We start from the raw sequence: 21,589 nt of genomic DNA, 5'->3' as shown, positions 1-21,589 counted from the left end.
TTACCCGGATTTGGAGTTTTATGGTTATCATTATTTGCAATAGAATTATTATTCGCATATATCTGCGAGTCAGCTGTTTGGGTTGGGGACACTGGGACATGCTGTCTATGTGATTGAACCTATGAGAGGTTTCTGAAGTGATCAGTACAAGGTTTGCCATTTTCCATCCTCTGTGTGTTATGTGAGAGTGTAATGTGTGTGCAAGCTCAGCCTGTGGCCTTGCCATCATGCTGCTCCGTCAGTTTCGGCAGGTAGTGTCCCGCAGGTTCCCATGTCATGGCCGGAGAGCCTGGAATTGGTGAGGCAGTGCTGGGTGATCTCTGACCGGAGCCTTGTCTGAATCTCCATCAGAAAGTCATCCTGTCAATCACACACAAGAACACAAGCATTAAAGCCTCCAATTTCAGGACTTACTGGTGAACATCAGAGCCAAACAATGTTGAGGAGCTACTGATGCAGCAGAGTATCTCCCAAATATTTTACTCTAAAGACAATTTACAACAGGCTGAGTTCATTGATTCATACACGCACCAGAGTCACTGTAGAGTGGTTTGTTACCTTGCTTGCTTGTTAGACTGCAACTAGTAAACCTGATCCCTCCTGGCTAAAACGTCCCACAGTTTGGTTAATAGTTACACAACTTTCTGTGCTAACTATTCTGTTGCATCTTGATCAAAACATTCCATCATCACCTAGCATCAGCACAATTTAAGTAGTTTTAAGACGTTATCAGCTTTCAACTCAAGCCACCGCATCCTCAGGTCTCTGGTCTTGTTGACAGGAAGGGGGTCCTCTAAGCTGTTGTTGTCTATCCACCTCAAAATCTGAGTTGTTGTTCTCTAAGATGCTATTCTGCTCAGCACAGTCATAATGAGTGGTCATCTGAGTGACCATAGTATGTCAGCTACAAACAACTCCCTTCATTCTCTTCTGACCTCTAAACCTTTGACTAGAACTGTGATTTTTTTCAGTTTTAAGCACCATTGTGAGTAAAAAATAAACTATTGCATGAATAAACAGGTGTGCAAGTGTTCCTAGTAAAGTGCCTCAGGTCTGTTTCATGTTTCATTACTTTCCATATTTCTTCTTTAATTGTGGCACCAGACAGAAGGCCAGGGAGTGGCTCAAATGATAACAGATCTCCCTCCAGGGAGCATGAAATTCCACAAATTTCATCCAGTGTTAGTTTTTCCAATGTCTTGCCTGGACACATGGGGAGAGAAAGACTGAGGACTGGCGTCCTTTGGCACAGCTGCTATCAGTGCAGAAACAATCTCTCCAGTGATCTCCTTACACCTCAGAGCTCATCAATCTGTGGTGCTCATTCACTCCAGGAGCTCCTTTTGTGATGAAATGTTGTAATATACTTTCATGCTTTACAGTTTTTCAATTAGTTATGTTCAAAATTACTCAGGAATCCGTCAATTATTTGCTTTGTGGTTGCATGTGGGTATAGTCCCACCTATTGACTGACATAAGAAAAAAAAATCACCTTCAAATAGTATCAACATCACAAGGTTAGCACAGATTGATCCCAGTATTCATGTGGGTGTGCATGACTCAGAGAAGAGTGAATGAACTAACAGTAGAGTGGAAAACAAGAGGACAAAGTAGGACTCAGGAAGTGTGCTGACTCCTGGCTGACTGCTGGCCGCCAGAATCACTGATGCACTTTCCCGCCTCATAAATTATCGCCATGATGACGGGTGAGATGCTGTCATGGAAGCCCAGCATCCCAAAAACCAACAGCAGCAGAAGCAGCAGCACCAGCAGCAGGTCTGGACAGCAATTCAAGACGTCCTCTCTTACTTTTCTTTCATCACCCTCTTTGTCTCTTCAAACACATGGAAACAGATCACAGTGCTGAGAACAGCACGATTGAAAAGATCAATATGCTGGATGAGCAAAAGGTGAGAAAAAGTGTTACCATTGTCAGTCAAGCAAACAAATGGGGATTTATTAATCCTTAAACCTGCACTTTACACCCTTTTCTATGTCAACAAATGAATGAAATTACTGTGTATTTTTAGCTGTGTAAGTGTCCCTTTCCTGGGCAACAAAAGCTCCTTAGTGGTCCAAACTATCTGGCAGCAGCCAGCGTTGACAGTGAGCCAGAGAATTACACTTTTAAGAGTAAGTGTTGGGTTTTAGAGCATAAAACACACTGTATATAAACATTTATTTTTATTCTGGGTCTGAAAAGAAAAACTGGAAAAAACACTGAAGATAAAAGGAGCCAGATTGCATTGAAGTCTATGTGAAAATGTTTATATTTCTCCTTGATTTATTAGCTCAGTGTTTTGTTGTTGTTTTTTTCAGGAATTCATGTCTTTATGATCTCAGTCTCTTGTTGCAAGTCCTCAGTTATTATAACATGATTGAGAGGAAAATGGACCATAAAGTGGGGTATATATTAGGGGGCGTGTTTACTGTATGATTGACACAATCAGAATAGAGTACAGAGAAAGCCATATCCATACCTCACCCCTCCTTAGCTCCACTTTCTCCTCCAGAGACGGTATGTTGGTACCATCTCTATATGGTACCACTCTGGTATGGTAGCAATTGTTTGCATCTTAATCCATCAGCTAACAGTACTGTTGTCAAGGTAGCTGGGAGACAGTAAGATTGGGCACAGCTGATGAAACAAAGCTAAGGACCTCCTTCGGCTGAACTGTCTCCCTTTGGCCCAGCTTTCAGAGACTAACAAAGTCCACAGCATCACGATCATCCACCTTCCTCTGAACTGGGGCACAGCTAATGTTGAAGCTGAGAGAGTGAAGTGAAATGAAACATGCTAGCTGTGTGGTAGCTACCTGATCAGCATTAAATTACAAAGTTAGCACCTAGCTACAGAAAAAAGGTAGAAGGGATCTAGTTTTTTAATCAAAATCAGCTGTAAAAGCTGCCAGAGAGAGACTACTGGACTGCAATCAAGACTGTTAACACACATCAGAACTTTTTCCTCGAATGATATTTCATTTCTACATTTATACTACTATAAATGTAAATATATAACTACATCTCTTCCTTCCTTGACTATGCCAAAATTCTTTCTAATAATTTTTTGTGTCATTAATGGAATATAACCTTGTAAATTAAGCTTTATTTTTTTAAACCACGAAAGCTGTCTTAAAATGTGATAAGGATTTGATCCTTGATAAAAAATCTTCCCAGCTGCATCACAAGTCCTGCTCTCTTCCCTTTCCTCCCTCCCCCTGCCTTCAGTGCCGGTGGCCTGCAGCAGAGCAGTTAATAAAGAGATTGATTATCGGCCTGTCAGGAAGTGACAGTTGGACAGGGCTGCTCTGCATGAATGACAGAGGGCACGCTCACCACGCAGCAGCCCGCCTGACACACACACCCACAAACACACACGCAGATGCCTTTGCCAAAACTGGGGGTAGGTGAGGTGGTGGAGGAGGAGGAAGGTGTGGATGTGGGGAGCCTGGATGGGTGAGATGCGGGCATGTGGAGAACAGCAGAGCATCTTTATGCTTGTAGAGGAACTGAATGTGTTTGTGTGTGTACTGAATGTGCTTGTGGGGGTCAGAGTTCACTAACAGACAAAAACAGAGTGGCTCCAGAACGCACACACACTGTTTGTAAGTAACTTTTGAAAGAAGTTAATGAAGGCCTCCAATTCATTGTGCGCAATAGATGCTACTGAATTGTGGTCAGTGCTGTTGCTCCACAGCAAGAATGTCGCAAATTTGTGTGGAGTTTGTATGTTCCCCTGTGCTTGCGTTGGTTTTTTATACCTCTGGGTACTTAAAGGGTGGCCATTATAGGGTGACAGGGTAAAGAGAAGAATGTTCTGCAAATACATACTGTGTCTGCAGTATGCAATATGTCAGTTGTGTTTACAGGACAAAGTCATTCCGCTTGTCAGCTTTGACCCTTTATCACTTGTGGCTGATGGTCAGTACACTATTCACTTTCAGTGTAATGTCATTTGTGCTAAATATGAGGAGGATGTGCCGACATATCAATAACCATGCTTGCTCATCAGGGGATCTATTGGGCCTCTTTAAATAATTTTATATAGAGATTGGACTAGACCTGCTCTATATGTAAAGTGTCTTGATGTAACTTTGTTATAATTTGGCATGATATAAATAAATCTGATTTGATTAGATTTGAAATCTGATTGAAGATGTCCGGTAAAACTTCTTTTATCCTGCTCATAGTCACCCAGGTCCTTTTTGACCTGCTTTCACCAACACCTGCCTTATTTATTGGAGAGGAAATGGGATGGTTTCTTGAGAGTGGAATCTTTTTTAAATACATTTCCATGACAAATTAGATTTAGAGACCATTTTACGGTCAGGCTACCATAATAATTTTATTTATTTATTTATTTATTTTTTCTAAATTGAGCTACAAGGAAAACTAGATATCTCCCCTTGTCCCTGTTCTACAATGAAATTTCTCTTCATTGGTCTTCATGTTTGTCCCCTGCACCAAGTATAATGGTGGACCCCAGAGAGACCCCTAAATGAGCATGTGTCCTGAATCAGGAGGAACCTGTTTTCCACAAAAAGGAGGTGAATTTTTGTGTATGTGACAGTACAATTTAAATAAATGGACATGCATCCACAGACGCCAAACTTTTATGTGAACTCATGGAGGAACTAGCTTGACCTTTGAACAACAAAATCTAAGCCTGCAATTATTTCATAAAACACTAACTCTCCATTTGACAGGTCTATAAGCATACAATCAAATTCAGACATTTTTCGAATTATAAAAACCAAAGGTTAACTGTGACTATACTATATCTATAATGTTCTGCTTTACTTACAGTATCGCTTGGTGCTGAAACTCAGGAAAATGGAGACTGTGACCTTATTTCCTGCATCTTGGCTTTATGAAGGTGGAAAGACTTAATCGAACTGATATATCATCAAGGATTCATTAACTGCACTCTTGTCCAGTCATGTTTTGGCATGTTCAGGCCTCGTGAGAAAACACCTGTGTCACCATGACAGGCAAGACCTGCACATGCACAAGCAACACTGCTGACAGTTCAAAATGTGATGAGCACAGGAGAAGAGAGACAGACTCTGAGTTTTATATAAGATATGTGTGTATGTTATCCTGGCAGTGTTGTTGTGCTGTGTTGTGATGAACTCTCATTGATTTAAGCTTTTGTTTTCTGCTCTTGAGTGACTGCAGCTAACATAACATAACATGGACAAGCTTGCGAGCTTCAGTAATTACAGGAATTAGAAGCTTTCTTATTTTCTCAAAAGAAATATCGTCAAAGGTCATGGATAAAGTTTCATGCTTGCATAAAAAGTGCTTTTAAACCTGTGCATGTACAGAGGCTTTTATAGGATTGGGTGGCTAGAAAGTGGAAGCTAAACATTTATGCCTTAGGAGCCAACCTCTCCCTCCTTTTTTTATTTAATCAAGATTTATGTTTTTTGCAAAGAAACACTGACTTCAATTCTCAACAACCAAACAAGTCATTTTGTTCAACACTATGATATGACATCTCCTGAAAGTATGTCCCTGCGGCGGCAGGTGTACCAGACCTTGCTTGTCATGGTAGGAATAAACATGCAGACTGTACTGAGACTCTCAGTATAGTCTGCATGTTTATTTCTCAGTCTGACAGCAGTGCCTAAATTTGTCACTGTAGTTACAATAATAAACAATCAGGGCTTGTTTAAGTTTAGGATTAAAATTAGTACATTTTTGATCTTTGTTGCCATGGTGACAATAATAATGGTTATGGTTTGGTTAGATTTAGTAAAAGTGTTTTGGGTTAAAATGAGTTCTACCTTAAAATTAGATGCTGTCAATGAATGGTCATGAAATAGAGACAACGCTTTCACATGGGAATCAAATATTGCTCTCTTGTATCATGTCTTGTATCATGTGTATACATGTATCATGTAACCCATGTCTTCACCCCAAACGCTTCCTCATGTGGACTTTGCTCTAAAAGCGTCACTGCACTTTTCATCTCATACCACGGCTAGATGTCGCCTAGCAAAAAAACCTGACAATGAGGTCAATAACCTGCTGACAGACGAAATATTCATTCCGAAATTTATTTCACAATTTAAAGCTCCAGTAATACATCTTGAACCAGGCAGGAGGCTCCGTCTAGTCATCTTTGACTTGCTATTGTTCCTTCTTGAAGACGTTTATGTGTAAAATTACCACACATCTCATGGGAATGGCATGCCTGGAAATCTTTTCTTTAATACATGCGATAGAAGTGCTAGACCTTTGCATGCACACCCTCTCCTTTCACAATCCACACAATCTTTCTATCTATCTATCTATCAATATAGACAGATGGATAGATAGATATTGCTCTTGCTCAGAGTAGAACAATCAATACCTCTAGATTGAGTAAGCAGACTTTTTTCAATTTTCAATTAAGACTTTTTGTGTGTGTGTGTGTGTGCCATGACAGAGCTGAAGAGAGCGTTTCACACCCCGAGAGGAGGTATAAGAGTGGGGGAGAAGAAGGAGGAGACGCAGATGGACAAGTGCCTTTATGGTTGAGTCTTCCTCTGGCTCTGTGCCACGACCACAGACTCTCTTTGTTTGCCAGGGTACTAAACTAATAGAGATAAAGGCAGGTTCCTGCTGGCCCTGAATTAGAAAGTCATTAAGAAATATAAACACAAATGGGAACCCACACACAAATAACACACACACATGTGTAAAATGCTTGCAAAAGTGCAAAGGTATTAACGCATGCAGCCACAAAACACATACTGTAAGGTTGGACAATGTCAGAGGCTGCAACACATACACACACACTTATATTTCCTGCTGTCAATGCTGATAATCCAAACAAAATTGTTTCATGACATCTTCCTCCATTTTCTGCCATGCCCAGATTGTAATGTGTGTGTGTCAAGGTGTGCATGCGTTTTTCACAGATATTTTTCCAGATTTGTCCATACTTGGGATTTAAATGTTAAAATCACTTTGATGCCCGGTGAATTAAAAAATGTAATTTAATTTTTAATTTAATTTAATGCTGAACTTTCTGATCAAATTCTAACCCTAACCCTAACCCCAATTCTAACCCTAACCCATATATGATTCTTTCAGTGACTGATTAAAATGTACACATTTTATTTTGAGTTGCTTGACCGATCAGAAATATTGCTTTTAATCCCTCAACGACTGAATATAGTATATATTAAAAAAAAAAAGTATAAAGAATTAATTATTTGTGTTTTTTGCTTTTGATGAGATGCTAGTATAAGTGGAGATTGTGAATATGGATATAGCACATGAAGTAAATTGAAATTTAGTGATGCTGCATATTAGTAAATGTCCAAATCCTTACTGCTGATACTATTTAATATGCTGCATCTCAGAAGATGGAGATCGTTTTATTGATGCCATAAAATCATTTTCAGAGTCCTGACTATAACACCAATATAACAATTTTCTAATCTAATTTAAACTTTCATTTAGACCTTAAAATTAATTAATCATAACACTGACAGGAAAAAAACTGGTATGTATCAAATACTCCCAAGTTGGTATTGGAATACACACGCTATCTTGGCTGTTTCAGTAACAGTTTGTGGCAAATTTGCAACAGTCTGCAGTAAGGGGTTAAAGCTGCAATTTGACAGAAGAGGATATAAAAGAAAATAAAATGCAGCTTAACTATAAATTATGAGTTGGGAACAACTGATTTAAATCTATAAAATGTCTCACATTTAAAAACATATAGTTTATTCTTAGGTTCAGTAACTTCCTTCCATAAACTCCTCGTTAATTTTTACGAACTGAAACAGAAGGAAGCATTGCTTTTGTTGGGGACAAATTTCAGGAGTGGATAAATCCAAATTTGGTGCTCTAGTGAGTATTTGGGGCAACAGGGCAGTCCATGTGTTACTGAGTTAAAATGACCGGTGTGCAACAGTGTGGCTCTCTTTCTTGAGAGTAGCACAGCTCTGTGGCTCACAGGAAGTAGATGTAAAATAAAGTAAAATCACAGCTGTGAGAGAACAGTGGGTTTTTTTGTCTTAAAAGTGACTAATCAAAGAAAATCAAAACCTGCTATAGCTTAAGTAATTTGGTCTTTATCAGCTAATTTAAATAAAATGAATAAGCACCGGCGTATCAGGTATACAAGGCCTTGTATCCTGCAGCTGAACCCGAATTCCAACAACAATGACACATTTGGGATGATGTGATTTGAAAAGTTTCCCTCCTCCCTGAAGCTTGATGTTTCAATGAGGGTTCATCGCAGCCTCTCCCTCTTTCTCTTTCTCTCTGTCTTGCTCTGTGTCATCTCAGCATTAGTTAAGATGGCTGCACAGTGGCTGCTTGGACCAAGTGATTAAAGCTCTCAAAATTGTGGGCGACTTAAAGCCAGCTCATTAGATATCTTCGTAATTCACAAATGGAGCCACAGTCCAATTGTGGCGCCAGGGTACAGGTCTGCTGCTCTGGCTCAATACCGACTTATACACTGAAGCACACATCAAAAGGTCAGCAGGGTCACACTAAAGCTGCCACATGAGCTTTGTGTGTTTTTACTAGTCAATATCTTGTTTTGAAATCAGAGAGGAGATAAAATGACTGAGAAGAAGAGGTTGTTTTATAAAATATGAACATCCACTGGTTCAGAGGCAGATCAGTTTTAACATTCATATACACACACACACACACACACACACACACACACACACAGCATAACAATACCTGTGCCTAAACCCAGGCTCAGAGAGCATTAAATGTGTTCATAAAAGAGGGAGAAAACAGCATATGGAAGACCCAGCAGACACATTCTTATTTCTATCTGTGAAAATTCATTACGCATTCTCACAATGAGTGTGTGTGAGAATTTGCCGTTTGTTCTCGTGTTGAGCTAAACAAAGGCACATGTGCTCGTTTTCAGAGCGGGACGCAGCGCGGACAGATTTCAAAGGCCAACTTAAAAGGCGACAGACAGCTATTTACAATATTTATACATTTAGGATGCTGATACCATGCATATTACTTGTCTGCTTTCTACTGTGTGTGTGTGTTTGCGAGGCAACAACAGTGGGGATGGGACTCGCTGATGAAAAAAGGTTACTTTGGAAATTCTCTGATAATTGGTGCCTTAAAAGGAGCTCATTTTTAACTATGTCACCACAACTGCTCGATGACAATTAATCTGTTTGCGGCTGCTTCCTTGGCATCTGTGCCAATTACTTTATATGCTAATATATGTAAATGACATCTCAGATGCCAGTTTCAAGTATCATGCGAGTGGTGTATTGTTTCTTTTTTTTTCCCTTTTTTTTTTTTTTTGGTCATACTGTTGAGGCTTATCACCAATGCAAGTACTTTAAATTTGAGGTAGAGGTACAGTATGTTAACTTAAAACTCTTGTATTTCCTACATTTAAAATTAAAAGCCCTGATTCAGATTTCTGTTAGTAGAAAAGACTTTAAGTAAAATATTGTTTTATTACATTCATTACATTACATACAGAATTATTATTTATTTTATGTTAAGAAAAAACAAGTGAAATCAATGAGAAACTGTTTCAATTTATTAATAAATCAAATGAGCTTCATGTTATTTAATCAAGGTTTTATTCATTAATCATTTCACTAACTTCAATATAAAAAGAAGATTGCTATTTCTTGAGGACTTAGAGGTCACACTGCAATTGTAAAACAATGCCCATAACTACCTGAAAGCATTGATTCAGTTTATATACATTTAGGGATATTTCTATAAAAATAAAATGCTGCCAATAAAGGTGCATTGTACGGTTAATCCACACGTATACTTTGCTCAGTTTGAAACCTCGCCCAGATACATTATTCACAAATGAACAGATCAGAAGTGAATATTTTCCCATATTATTATTATATTTTTTTTGACACAATTTGCTGTGTCGAGCTTTCCAAAGTGAATGAAATGAAAACACACTAGGTGGCTGTGTTGAGGTGGAGACAAAAGATTCAGTTTTGGGATGAGATGAAAAAGCTATTGGAGCGACTGACATTTTCCAGACATGTGGTAGATTCAAGGAAACTGCGTCTGAATATATTGCCACAGAAAATGAATGTTAAAATAACAGGAATAATAAGGATAATGGGGAAAAAAAGGAGAAAAACGGAAAATTTGCGAAATGACAAATTGAATCTGTAAATATCTGCAGCTGTGATTGGTACCATTACGTCTGCTCTCTGAGGAAGCTGCAGTACATTTCCTCTACAATGCATTGATGGTTAAATGCTTCCACTCTGTAGAGAACAGCGTTAAGTTGCTCAGCTGCTTTCCTGTGTCTGGGAACTTGAACGTCTCTTACTGTACAGATTCACTCTGTCATTCACCAGCCATGGAATAATGCTGAGTAAATGTTAATGAAAGCACTTTGAGCCCTTTTCTCCTTCTATAAATGGCACTAATTACCAGCATGTCCTCCAACGACACACTCCTCCATTGTTCCCTTCTCCTCCTTTCTGTCCTCTGCAGGGTTTCATTGCTCCAACTGAAGATGTCACTGTTGTATACCAAATATCTAATCCCTCAAGTTCAGTCTGTGTGTGCGCGTGTGTGAACGAGAGAGAGAGAGAACGAGATGAGAGAATATGTTTTCATGTTCATCAGTGAGAAACAAAGCTATGTTGCTGTATTTAAGTCGTTTGACTGTGGAGGTTTGACAATGCAAGGGGTGCAGCAGACACCCAAACAGAAAGAGAAATACAATAGAATTAATCCAGGACGGTAATCTTTAAATAAAAGATAAACTCATTAATTTAAATGTAAAACAACTACAAATAAAAAAAAACTATATATATATATCTTTCTTATAGAATTAATGAAGCTAAAGTGCATTTAAAGCATTTTCAGGGTATGAAATGTGTCACTTTGCATCTTATTTAAAACTGAATTCTTAGAGAAGAAGAACTATTTTTTTTTATTTAGCATGGTGGTGCCTCAAATAGAGTTAACATAGCCTCTGAGAATTACAAAAATTATGGCTTTTGTTTGAGAGCTGGAGGATTCCTTATAACAACTATGGAAAAGATTGCAGGTGTTTAAAGGGCAGGAGGTGGCGGCCCGCTCACTTTTAACATACACATACATTGTTAGGCAGCTTTGAGGCTGCACTACTGTACGTGCTAGGGATGGGGGGTGGGTGGGTTTGTGTGTTTGTGTGGGGCAGGGAGGGGAGGGGTCTTGATAATTACAGCATCAACATATTTAGAAGTTATCATTTGAGAGAGGAGTGTGGTCATAGCAGTGAAAACAAGAGGCTGAAATGAGACAATACAAACAGAAAAAAAGGTGTGTGAATAAAACATACAATATATCCTGACCCTGGATGCAGATATGAAAACACACACGCACACACACAGCAAATTACTCCTGTCGGTGTATTTGAGTAGGCTTCATATCTGATATATCGTAACTGATATTGTGTGTCTATTACAGACACACAATATCAGTTACAATGTGCAACAAACTCCTCTTTATCTATGGATGTTCAAATGCATGACATAAAAACACCTGAATAGGATGATGAAGAGACTAATAAATAGAGACGAGATCCGTGATAGATATAGATATTGATAGACCATATAAGAAGTGGTGTTTGGTCGTCACATTTTTGAACAGTGATGAGTGCACAGCAGTGTTGTGTACTAAACATATGATGCAGTGGTTGTCATTTATGAACAGCTGTTCAGTGTTGGTATTTCTTTGCTTTTTACACAATCTTTCCGAAAACCAAACGAAAATGTTTCTTTCCTTCTCTTCAAAATCTATTAAAAAAAGAAAGAGAGAAAGATGAAACATTTTGGTCTTCAGCAGAAATAAATGGGCTCAGAGCAGAGAGACAAATAGTCTGTTGGCAATATTAAACTGTACAATAAAGTCTGCAATATTCCTATAATTACATGGGACTGATGATTAAACAAAGGGTTATGGATGCTTTTCCAAGGAACTGAAAAGAGCTGAAATTATTTACCTAATTATTATTATTAACCAGGGCATTGCTTAGCAGACTCCACCTGCCAGGGTACTAAAACCCAATAGGACTCCATCTGACCCAATCAGACCAAACTGAATATGGCTCAATTCAGATCTTGGTGGTTGCTAAGAATTCACATTTCTGTTTCCCATACTGCTTTTGGAAGGAGACACAGTGCAGATCCAAGAGGAAACTGTGGAGATAAGCATTTATCTGCCTGAATCAGGAAATAGGAGTGTAACACAGGTCATATTGGAAACTGTAAAAATGTCAATGTTGGATAAAGTTAATATTTGGTTATGCGACGCTGTTGCTGCTGGAAGATGGTATCTCTGATGTGATGCTGTTGCTGGTCAAGCCTATTAATGAGTATAATGTATTTGATAGCTTATCCACCCAATATATCCACCGGCTGTCACTGATCATCATGTGGTAAAAGTGTCAAGCAACATAAGAATTTTTCAGCACAGGAAATTCTCACATGTAACCTGAAACTTCAAAATCAATTATTTTAGTCTGAATTTTTACATCTGTACCCCTCAATAAGAAGGTTTGTGGGCTCGGTTCCCAGCCCTGAGGCCTTTCCATGCAGTTTGCTTTGTTGTCTCTGTGCCTGTGTGGGTTTCCTCCAGGTCTCCCAGTTGCCTCCCACCATCCAAAGACATCATGTTTAGATTGATTGGTAACTCTAAATTGTCTGTAGGGCTGAGTATGAGTGTGAGTGGTTGTTTGTCTCTTTCTGTCTGTGTATGTTGCCCCTGCGATGGACTGGCGACCTATCCAGGGTGTACCCTGCATTCACCCAATGTGAGCTGGGATTGTCTCGAGTACCCCCTGTGACCCAGAAACAGATAAGAGGTAGAAGAAGAATGGATGAACAAATGTTTCTTTCCAAACTGACAAGTGCTTCCCCTTGTCCATGTGGTGCCCCCCGACTCTGTTCTTCTCTCTCCTCTGTATTTATCAAGCTGTGTGACTTTCTAATCCCTCTCTTTAGCAGCAGCATGTTAAAACTATCACTCTTCCGTGTTGATCATGGAGGACCCTGGGCTGCTGATTATCTGGAGAAACCACTGCAGAGACCCTCGGCCAAGCTCTCCCAAGTCAGTGCTGCTCTAATTCTGCTGGAGCTTATCTTCACACTTTTGTTACCAGTGTTGGGCAAGTTACTCCAAATCTGTTATGCATTATTTCTTACTTGTTACTGTCATTTCAAAGTAATTCATTACATTATAATATTACTATATTTGAGATGTAAGGCATTACACTACTTTTGCATTACTTTTAAGTTACTCTCACCAAAATAACTGGAAATATGGATTCGGCATTCTAAATGTAGCTCATTATGCTCAATCCACATCCAGTGGAAGGTGATGTGGTAACTGATTGAGCTAGACTTAAGGCCAAAAGCTTTATATAATAACAATATAACTGGCTATTTCAGGAAGTGGATAGAGCTTTAGGTTTCACACACAAAGTGCTTTTAAGTACGATATCCCTCATGTCCTTATTTCTGATGAAGTCAAAGTCATGGGCATATGCCCATCTCATGAATGTACCATTGCCAAAGCTGCATCTGTTGCTTCTGCACTCATCTCTTCTGTTCTGTATGGAAGATTAGAGGGGAAGTGAAACATTGTGTACAGACCTCTCTCCTCTGTTGATCTTGCGGTGATTTTGCTGATTTTGCATATAAAAAAAAAAAAAAAAACACCAGCCCAATTGTAATACATGTTTTGGACATTTGCACCGAGTAGAATATTATCAACTTTTTCTTGTAATGCCTTACATTAGAGCGTTACAGCAAAAAGCAATGCATTACTGTAATTAATTACTTTTGTAATGTGTTACTCCCAACACTGTCCATTACCTCCCCAAATCAATCCTGGCATTGTTCTGGCTACAGATTACGCTCTCTTTTATTGCAAAATTGTTGATGCTGACAAGTTTGACAAGTCTCCAGGCTCTTGTGGGATGGTCGAATCGTTTCTTGGGGGGGTATTGAACATTCAACATACTATTCAAAGCAACTTCCATCCATTCAAACAACATTTTCTGCTGAACCAGATTGCCCCTAATTTCATTATGGGACTGGGAATTAAACTGGAAACATGTTGACAATTTGCTTGATAGAAAACATTAATAATAATAATTAATAAATGACAGCTTGCTAGAATTTGAGGTTAATGAAAGATCCTTTTAAGGTGCAATTGTGGGTTGGGCCTTATGTGCTGATGCTGGAGGGGTAGTCTGAATTTAATCCAAACCAACAGGCCAGGGTGCCTACAAACAACTCACTGCAGGATAGAATCCATCTGGAGACATTGAATTCCACACAATCATGGTAGAAAGCAAAACAATTAGAAAATTAGCGATGCCAACATTGCCTGTTCATTCCCACCACAAAATATTTTTTCTTTTTTTTTTTTTTTTGTAATTAAAAGTCTTGAAAGCTGTCAGGAAATGAATTCATGCTCCCCTCATGATGAACTCTATTCCTATTCATATGAATGAACTTTTCCTCATCCCTACAATTTTATGATTATTACAGCAAACTGGGTAAATCAAATCTGCAAATATTGAATATGTCAACATTTTATAAGAACTTGCAAGTAGAAGAACAGAAATATTGCAGGTCTAAATGTGAAAGTTTTTGAAAGGTCTTGTGACTGTTCTTGGACCAGAGTTTGTAAGGCCCAGGCCTAAAACAAAATTACAGGTGGGAAGGGGAACAAAGACAAAGGGGAGAAAGACAATGATCAAACTGTATCAATGGCACAAGTGCAAAAACTTCTTGAACAACAAAAAACTTCTTACAAAGAACTTTTACAGCAGCAAGAAAACAACTTCAAAACATGTGTTTGCACAATTATGGAGACATCCAAAAAAAGAATTGACAACGTGCTACAAGATCTACAAGAATTAAGCACAAGCTTGCAATTTACACAAAAGGAGTTGGATAATCTGAAAGTTGCTAATAAAGGAACTCAAACAAGTTGCAAGAACTAGATATTGAGCAACTGGAAGAATCCATGCTGATACTGGACGCAAAATCTGACTTCCTTCACGGTCAGGCAAGGCAAAACAACTTAAACGTTGATAGCATTCCTGAGGCAGAAAAGGAAAACAAGTTAGTCTCAAAGGAAAAAGTTATAAAAATCTTCGAAGCGAAACTATGCCTGGACCCAGAGACAATCGGAGTGGAACATGTAATGCGTGCTGCAAAGGTGAACAACTTCACCGGCACTCAAGGCAGACCACGTCCAGTCATAGTGAGATTCCATCGGACAAAGGACAGAGACACAGTGCTAAAGAATGCAAGAAAACTGAAGGGGACAAGGATTTTTTATAAATAAGGACTATGATGAGGACAGAAAAGGAATGAACTCTTGCCTAAAATGAAAGAAGCCAGAGAGAGGGGGGACATTGCCTTTCTGCAGCATGACAAACTAATCACCCGGCAAGGGGAGAAAACAGCATTTACAGATTAATAAATGGACATAACTCTCAACAGAAATAAAAAGGACTTTGTTTGTTATTTACATAAAATGCTTTCTACTGCAGAGCTACCCAAAAAGGGCTTGAACGTACAGTATGCCATCTTAACATCTGTAGTATGAAAAACAAGATTAATGACATTCATGAAGTCCTAACTTCTAACTCTGTTCATATTCTCGCCATTTCAGAGACTCATCTTGATGAAAATTTTAGTAATGCTATGATGTCTACACCTGGTTTTAATATGTACCAAAGAGATAGGAACTGTCATGGTGGTGGAGTTGCTTTTTACGTTAATGATCATATTCCAGGAAAAATAAGAGAAGACCTTATGTCAATAGGCATTGAAATACTGTGGCTACAAAGTCACTTACCACATCAAAAAGATATATTGGTAGGCTGTTTTTATAGACCTCCAGTTGCAAATATCAGCTACTTGGATAAGATAGATAGTATCCTTGACCAAGTACAGTATGTGATCTAAACATGGAGGTCATCTTAACAGGTGATCCAAATGTAGATTGGCTATCACCTAACTGTCTCCTAAAACAAAGGCTTATGAATATGGCCAATTCATGTAGTTTAAAACAGGTGGTGAAACAACCGACTAGAATAAGTTCGAACAACAGAGGTATCACAATATGATCTTGCATTGACCACATCTATATTAATAAAACAGAATCATTCTCAAAAGCCATATCTATCCCTGTAGGTTACAGTGACCACAACTTAGTTGCCATTGCAAGGAAGGGAAGTTCACCAAAAGCTAAGCCAAGACTCATCAAGACAAGGTCTTACAAAAGGTTCTTTGAGGAGGCCTTTTTAAATTACATTAGTAAGATAACCTGGTCAAGTGTTCTCCAGGAAGAGGAACCAGATGCAATTTGAGCCGGTGATAGACTCTCATGCTCCAGTCAGAAAGATGATGAGGCTAAGATAATTGCTAACAAGACCAGAAATGGAGCCGATAGAAGAAAAAACTGTAAACTGAGAAATTATGTCACTAAACCTAATTTGAAGAAAAAGAAAGCGCACTTGACTAAACAGTTAAGAAAATTTAGCAGTGATGAAAAAAAGCTATGGAGAACATTAAATTTTGCTTTGGGGGAAAAAAACGCCTTCCAACCAACCTTCATAGGAAAACATTCATCACTAATCCAAGAAAATGTATTTATTTTATAACAAAGTGGACAAACTAAGGAAGGCGCAATTATCAGTCAGGAGTAATGGATCTTTTCTCACAATACAGTATCTAATGAAGAAGTATAATTGCAACTTTCAGTTTACCAAGGTGGAGGAACATACAGTAAGCAAGATAATTAAATCATTTTGCAAGGACCAACAAGCAGGTATTGACACTATAGATGGGAAATTTCTCAATATATTTGTGGTACAATATGTCACATCCTCAACACAAGCTTAAATAAAGGTGTTGGGTTTGAAAGTGGTACATTTGGTTATCTGCAATAATTCCTCATTATCTCTGATAATGAGGAATAATAAAATCAGAAATGATTAAATTCAATAAATAATGTGGGGAACCACCCAGAAACTGAGATCAATAACCAAACTGTAAACTTTGCCTCATAAACATTTGTACAATTAGAGGAGCCAGTGTCAGAAATATCAGTACCACTAGGCGAATGGTGAAGTGCTTATGTCCTCTGAAAAGAGAAGAAGACATAGTGAGCTGCTTTTGGAAAGTGAGACCTGGGTTACTGCTAGCTTGTTAGCATGCTAACTTTCATAGACCAAGGGACGTGACAGAGACGAGAGATAACACTGGTGCATTGCACCTCTGGAGACAGCCCTTGATAGGTAAAGGAATGAAGTATATATCCTCTAGAAAACAGCTGTTCATGCTAAGCCTAATAGTGGCAATGTGGCAATGGCAAAACCTTCCTTTAGATTTCTCAGTGTTCTTCAATGCCACTTCTTAGATGCGTTTAATGACTTTGAATGAGCCGAAAGAGGCTGTGGCACTACCTGTGACTAGATCTTTACACAGGTGAATATGCAATCCAGGGCTCAGTGAAAAGCCTTTATGTCCCTGACATTTCCCAAATGGACTCCCTGAGGGCAAATCCTGCCGATTGCACCATTAACGTTGTTTCTGTGTTGTCTGTAAGGGTGGCTGAATTACAGACTCTTTTAAAAATCATGCTTCTTATGCAAAACAGAACATCACACCAAAAATCTTGTGCACTGTGGCATTTAGTTCCATGTGAAAACTGGAATACAGAAGAAGGAATTACAGTTTACTTTTCTGTGTGTTTTCTGCTGTTAGGACAGAGCCAGGGGAGAAGACAAGTGAGGGATCTGTATTATCAGCTAATGGCAGCTGTTGTTCATCAGTACATAACAATAATCTGATGAAGGCATTAGTGAATATATGCAAATACTTTTCATACATGCATTTTTGCAGCTTAAGCAGGTAAGTTGGTGCATCATACAAATGTATGCAGAACAGAGGAAGGGCAGGGGAGAAAGGAAAGCAGCTTCCACCCGAGCTGAGCTGCCATATGTGCGGAAATGTTTCAGGTGACAACAGTCACCCCTGACATGTTCTCTGAGGTTACCATGTCAGTGAGCTGTGTGTATATATGTGAGAATATAATATAGGTCATCCACCCCTAATCCATGCCAGGTCATTCATCAGGGAGGCTCTCAATCACTTTTATTAACCAAAGAGTCACTTTTCATTTTATTTTTTTACTAACTGATGGGAAAAGCCTCAAAATAAATGTGAGTTGTTTTGTTTTTTTGTAAAAACAAATCTGGATTTTTCTAATGGAAATGACCTTGCAGTATGGATGTCTCGTGTTTCTTAGAGCTTTCATATCTCAGTCTTTGGCCTCAACCTTGTAAAGATAACATGGATATGGATATGAGCAAGGTATTTCAGAGTTGACATTTCCTTGCAGACAGGTGATTAGCACTATGTACCTTGATCCCCAAGTAACGTTGTGGTCTAGGTTTGCTCTTGACTAACAGATTTTATAGCTTCTATTGACTGAGTGCATAGTCCCTGACAGCACAAATATCAAGTCTTTTCAAGAAAAAAGGTTAGGTTAAAACCGAACCTGAGTCCACCTACAGAAAGAACAACCCCAAAACTGGCAGGTATGAGGTCAGGACAAAGACAGAGCTTTGATTTCAAGTGGATTTACTGTAGAAATATCACTAAGAGCATAAAGTTAAAAAAAAAAAAAAAATCTTCTTAAGTCTACAGTAATAAAGTGTAATTAAATGAGAATGTGTCATTTGTGCATGCAGGGTCTGTTTGATATGTAGATTTGGTCATATTTGCCAGTCAGACACACAGTGAGGAACATTCCTGGGGCTGAATCCATTGTGGTCAGGCCATAAACACTCTCTCCCATGTGAATGTTTAGGGATGGTAAGGTGTTGTATCGCCATCTTGCTCAGTTGAACAGGTGTATTCATTTACAAACAGGATGACGTCTACGTGCAATTCCTTTATGAGTACATAAGACAAATGCGCCTGGTGCATATTCACTCTTCTTTTGAAGACCTGGCTCTGGCAAAATGTCCATCTTTCTATCCAAATATTACTTGGGAGGCTGCAGTCAATTCCACCTAACAGGCTCTAACCTGCCTTCCCAGGTTATAGGCTAGACAGGATGAAGGTTAAATATGCCATAGGTAAAGCATGTTTTATTGCCCTGGTCTGTGACAAAGTTTTTTGAAGGCACAGTTCAGACAATGGCTGCAGCCACAAAAACATCGGCAAGCATAACTGACACTGGCTGTACAGGTTGTTATAGCCTATATATGGGTTAAATTATGTACAGGTTCAACTTACAGAAAGGGTTAGGGTCAAGTTAAGTGTTGCCGATTTGCATTCTGGCAGAACATGACATTATAGATTTATTAATACACTAATATTTGGTCTAAAATCAAACTCTCCTGTTTGCCTGACTGTGTGGACAGTGGCTTCAGCACAGAGCATATAATAAATCAACTCTAATAGGAAATGAGCCTTTCTTCATTTTTATGTAACATAAGACACTTTAAAGTGTCTCCTTTTATTAATACTATTTAAAAGCCATAGTGCAGACAAAAGTATTTCAGCAAATAAATAAATAATGGCAGCCTACTCAGCACTCATTGTTTCCTTAAGGGCACATGAATTGCTTATGCAGTATTCATGCAGCTTTCATATGGATTCTTTCATTTGTGCTCTTATGTAGGCCAGTAAGTTTTCACGTACTTGTCTTCTTTGTGGTTTCTTTTGCAGAGACTTGATAATTCGCTCATGTCAAGTCAGGCAGAAAAAAAAAATTGATGGAGAATGTGGATCACTTGAGTTTGCCTTTTGGATATGAAACAGAGAAATTAAAAATAGCATGTTGACTTGAGTTGAAGGAAGTCCATCAAATCAATTAAAGTCTCTGGGTTTACAATGTGACTACGGCGTATTTTCTAAAGCAAGAGAAAACTGTGAGAAAACCTAGAACAATTCCAGGGGACTTCCCTGATTGCCAAAGGAAACACCTACCCCAGATGATGAAGAGTTTGGTCTAGACATGCTCTATGTTAAGTGCCTTGATGTAACTCCGTTATTTGGCCTAAATAAATAAATTTGATTTGATTTGAATTTTATTTGATGTGGAAATAGGGCAGCACGGTGGCATGTATGTTTGCATGTTCTCCGGGTACTCTGGTTTCCTCCCACCGTCTGAAGGCATGCATGTCTGGGTTAACTGGTAACTCTAAATTGCCTGTTGGTTTGATTGTGAGTAGTTGTTCATCTCAGTTTGTCTCTATGTGTTGGCCCTGTGATAGACTGGTGACCTGTCCAGGGTGTACCCTGTCCTTGACCAAAACATTGGCTGTGATTGGCTCCAGTACCCCACATGACCCGGAAATGGATAAGCACTAGAAAATGAGTGATTGAGTGAGTGTGAGTGATGTGGAAATAAGATCACAGCATAGTGCTGTATATGGGCCAGACTGATGCCATGGAATATGCAAGAATATGGTTTAAACATAGACAAGTATAGACTCCTATGTTAATATATCCAAATTCACAGTGGCAGTAAACATGTTGACAGCCTGGTGCAAAAAATGAAGGCTCATAGTGAATGTTTGGCTCCCACCCACAAAGATACTTCACTGATGAAATGAACATAGTGACATCATCAGTTGTCACCACATAACCCATGCCATTGGAACAGATAATGTATGATACATCATACCATGAATTTTAATGTCAGCTTATCCGATTTACTTACTTTCATTAAGCAAGTGAGACCACCTAACACATATTTATAATCATAAACTGTGGGAAAAACATTTCTCTAAGCCTTTCTAACTCTGTAAACTGTGTGAGCTGCTGTATGAACGTCAACTAGCTTTTCATTTCTCTGTCTCTATTAGCATATTGTTTAAAGATAGCATATTTTGCAGGACACTGAAGCAGCAACTAATTGATCCCCGATGGGGTGAACCAGGGGACAACTGCAGTGAAGCTTAAACTACAGACCTTGACTTTGGCTCCTCCCGTCAGTGCTTTAATAAGATGCCTAGTGAAATAGTGTTCACAAGGAATGCCAGGACACCAGTGCCTGATGCCAGCATTGCCCGGAACAACAGAGGAGGATTTGGAGAGAGTTCCTCTGACCTCTCCAACAGAGCGAAGGGGGGACTGGCATCTGCTTTAATAAGGCTGCCCACTCTTCATTCACCATGTCACCCCGACTTTCCAAGCTGTGGAATGGGCGCTGGCACTGAAGGAGAGGTGGCAGAGGTAACAGCTGGCTACAGCCATGGCGGCACGGACGTGGCCATGACCACAGCTTTATTAGTGGCTTCCAGGATACCAGCTGATCCTCTCCCAGGGTCCCTGTCACACTGATGTCTTCATCCCTAAGCTGAGCAGACAGGCCAGGCCTACAAGCCAGTGGAGGTGACAACAAATCCAATTACCTCCCCTGCACGGTGCCCGGACCAGACGAGAGGGGGTTAGTGGACAGCGGTGGATGTGGTCAGGATAGAGGACGAGGGACATGCCAGACAGGACAAGAGGTGGTGCATTGACATAAGACTGACACAGAGGCTTTCAGTTTGGCCACTGAATGATAGAGCAGGTTTACT

General features: G+C 39.2%; 1 protein-coding gene across 1 annotated transcript in view; it reads right to left on the bottom strand.

The window, feature by feature from the left end:
- Window positions 1-225: 225 nt before the first annotated feature.
- Window positions 226-21,589, bottom strand: part of LOC115036144 (protein phosphatase 1 regulatory subunit 37) — a 40,759-nt gene continuing 19,395 nt past the window's right edge. The window contains exon 7 of the mRNA XM_029494283.1: window positions 226-360. Within this exon, the coding sequence (XP_029350143.1) occupies window positions 226-360 (135 nt within the window). The remainder of the gene's footprint in view (window positions 361-21,589) is intronic.

The sequence above is a fragment of the Echeneis naucrates genome, chromosome 22 (assembly GCF_900963305.1).
Source record: "Echeneis naucrates chromosome 22, fEcheNa1.1, whole genome shotgun sequence".
Classification (NCBI taxonomy): Eukaryota; Metazoa; Chordata; class Actinopteri; order Carangiformes; family Echeneidae; genus Echeneis; species Echeneis naucrates.
This window is presented reverse-complemented; position numbering and strand designations above follow the sequence as displayed.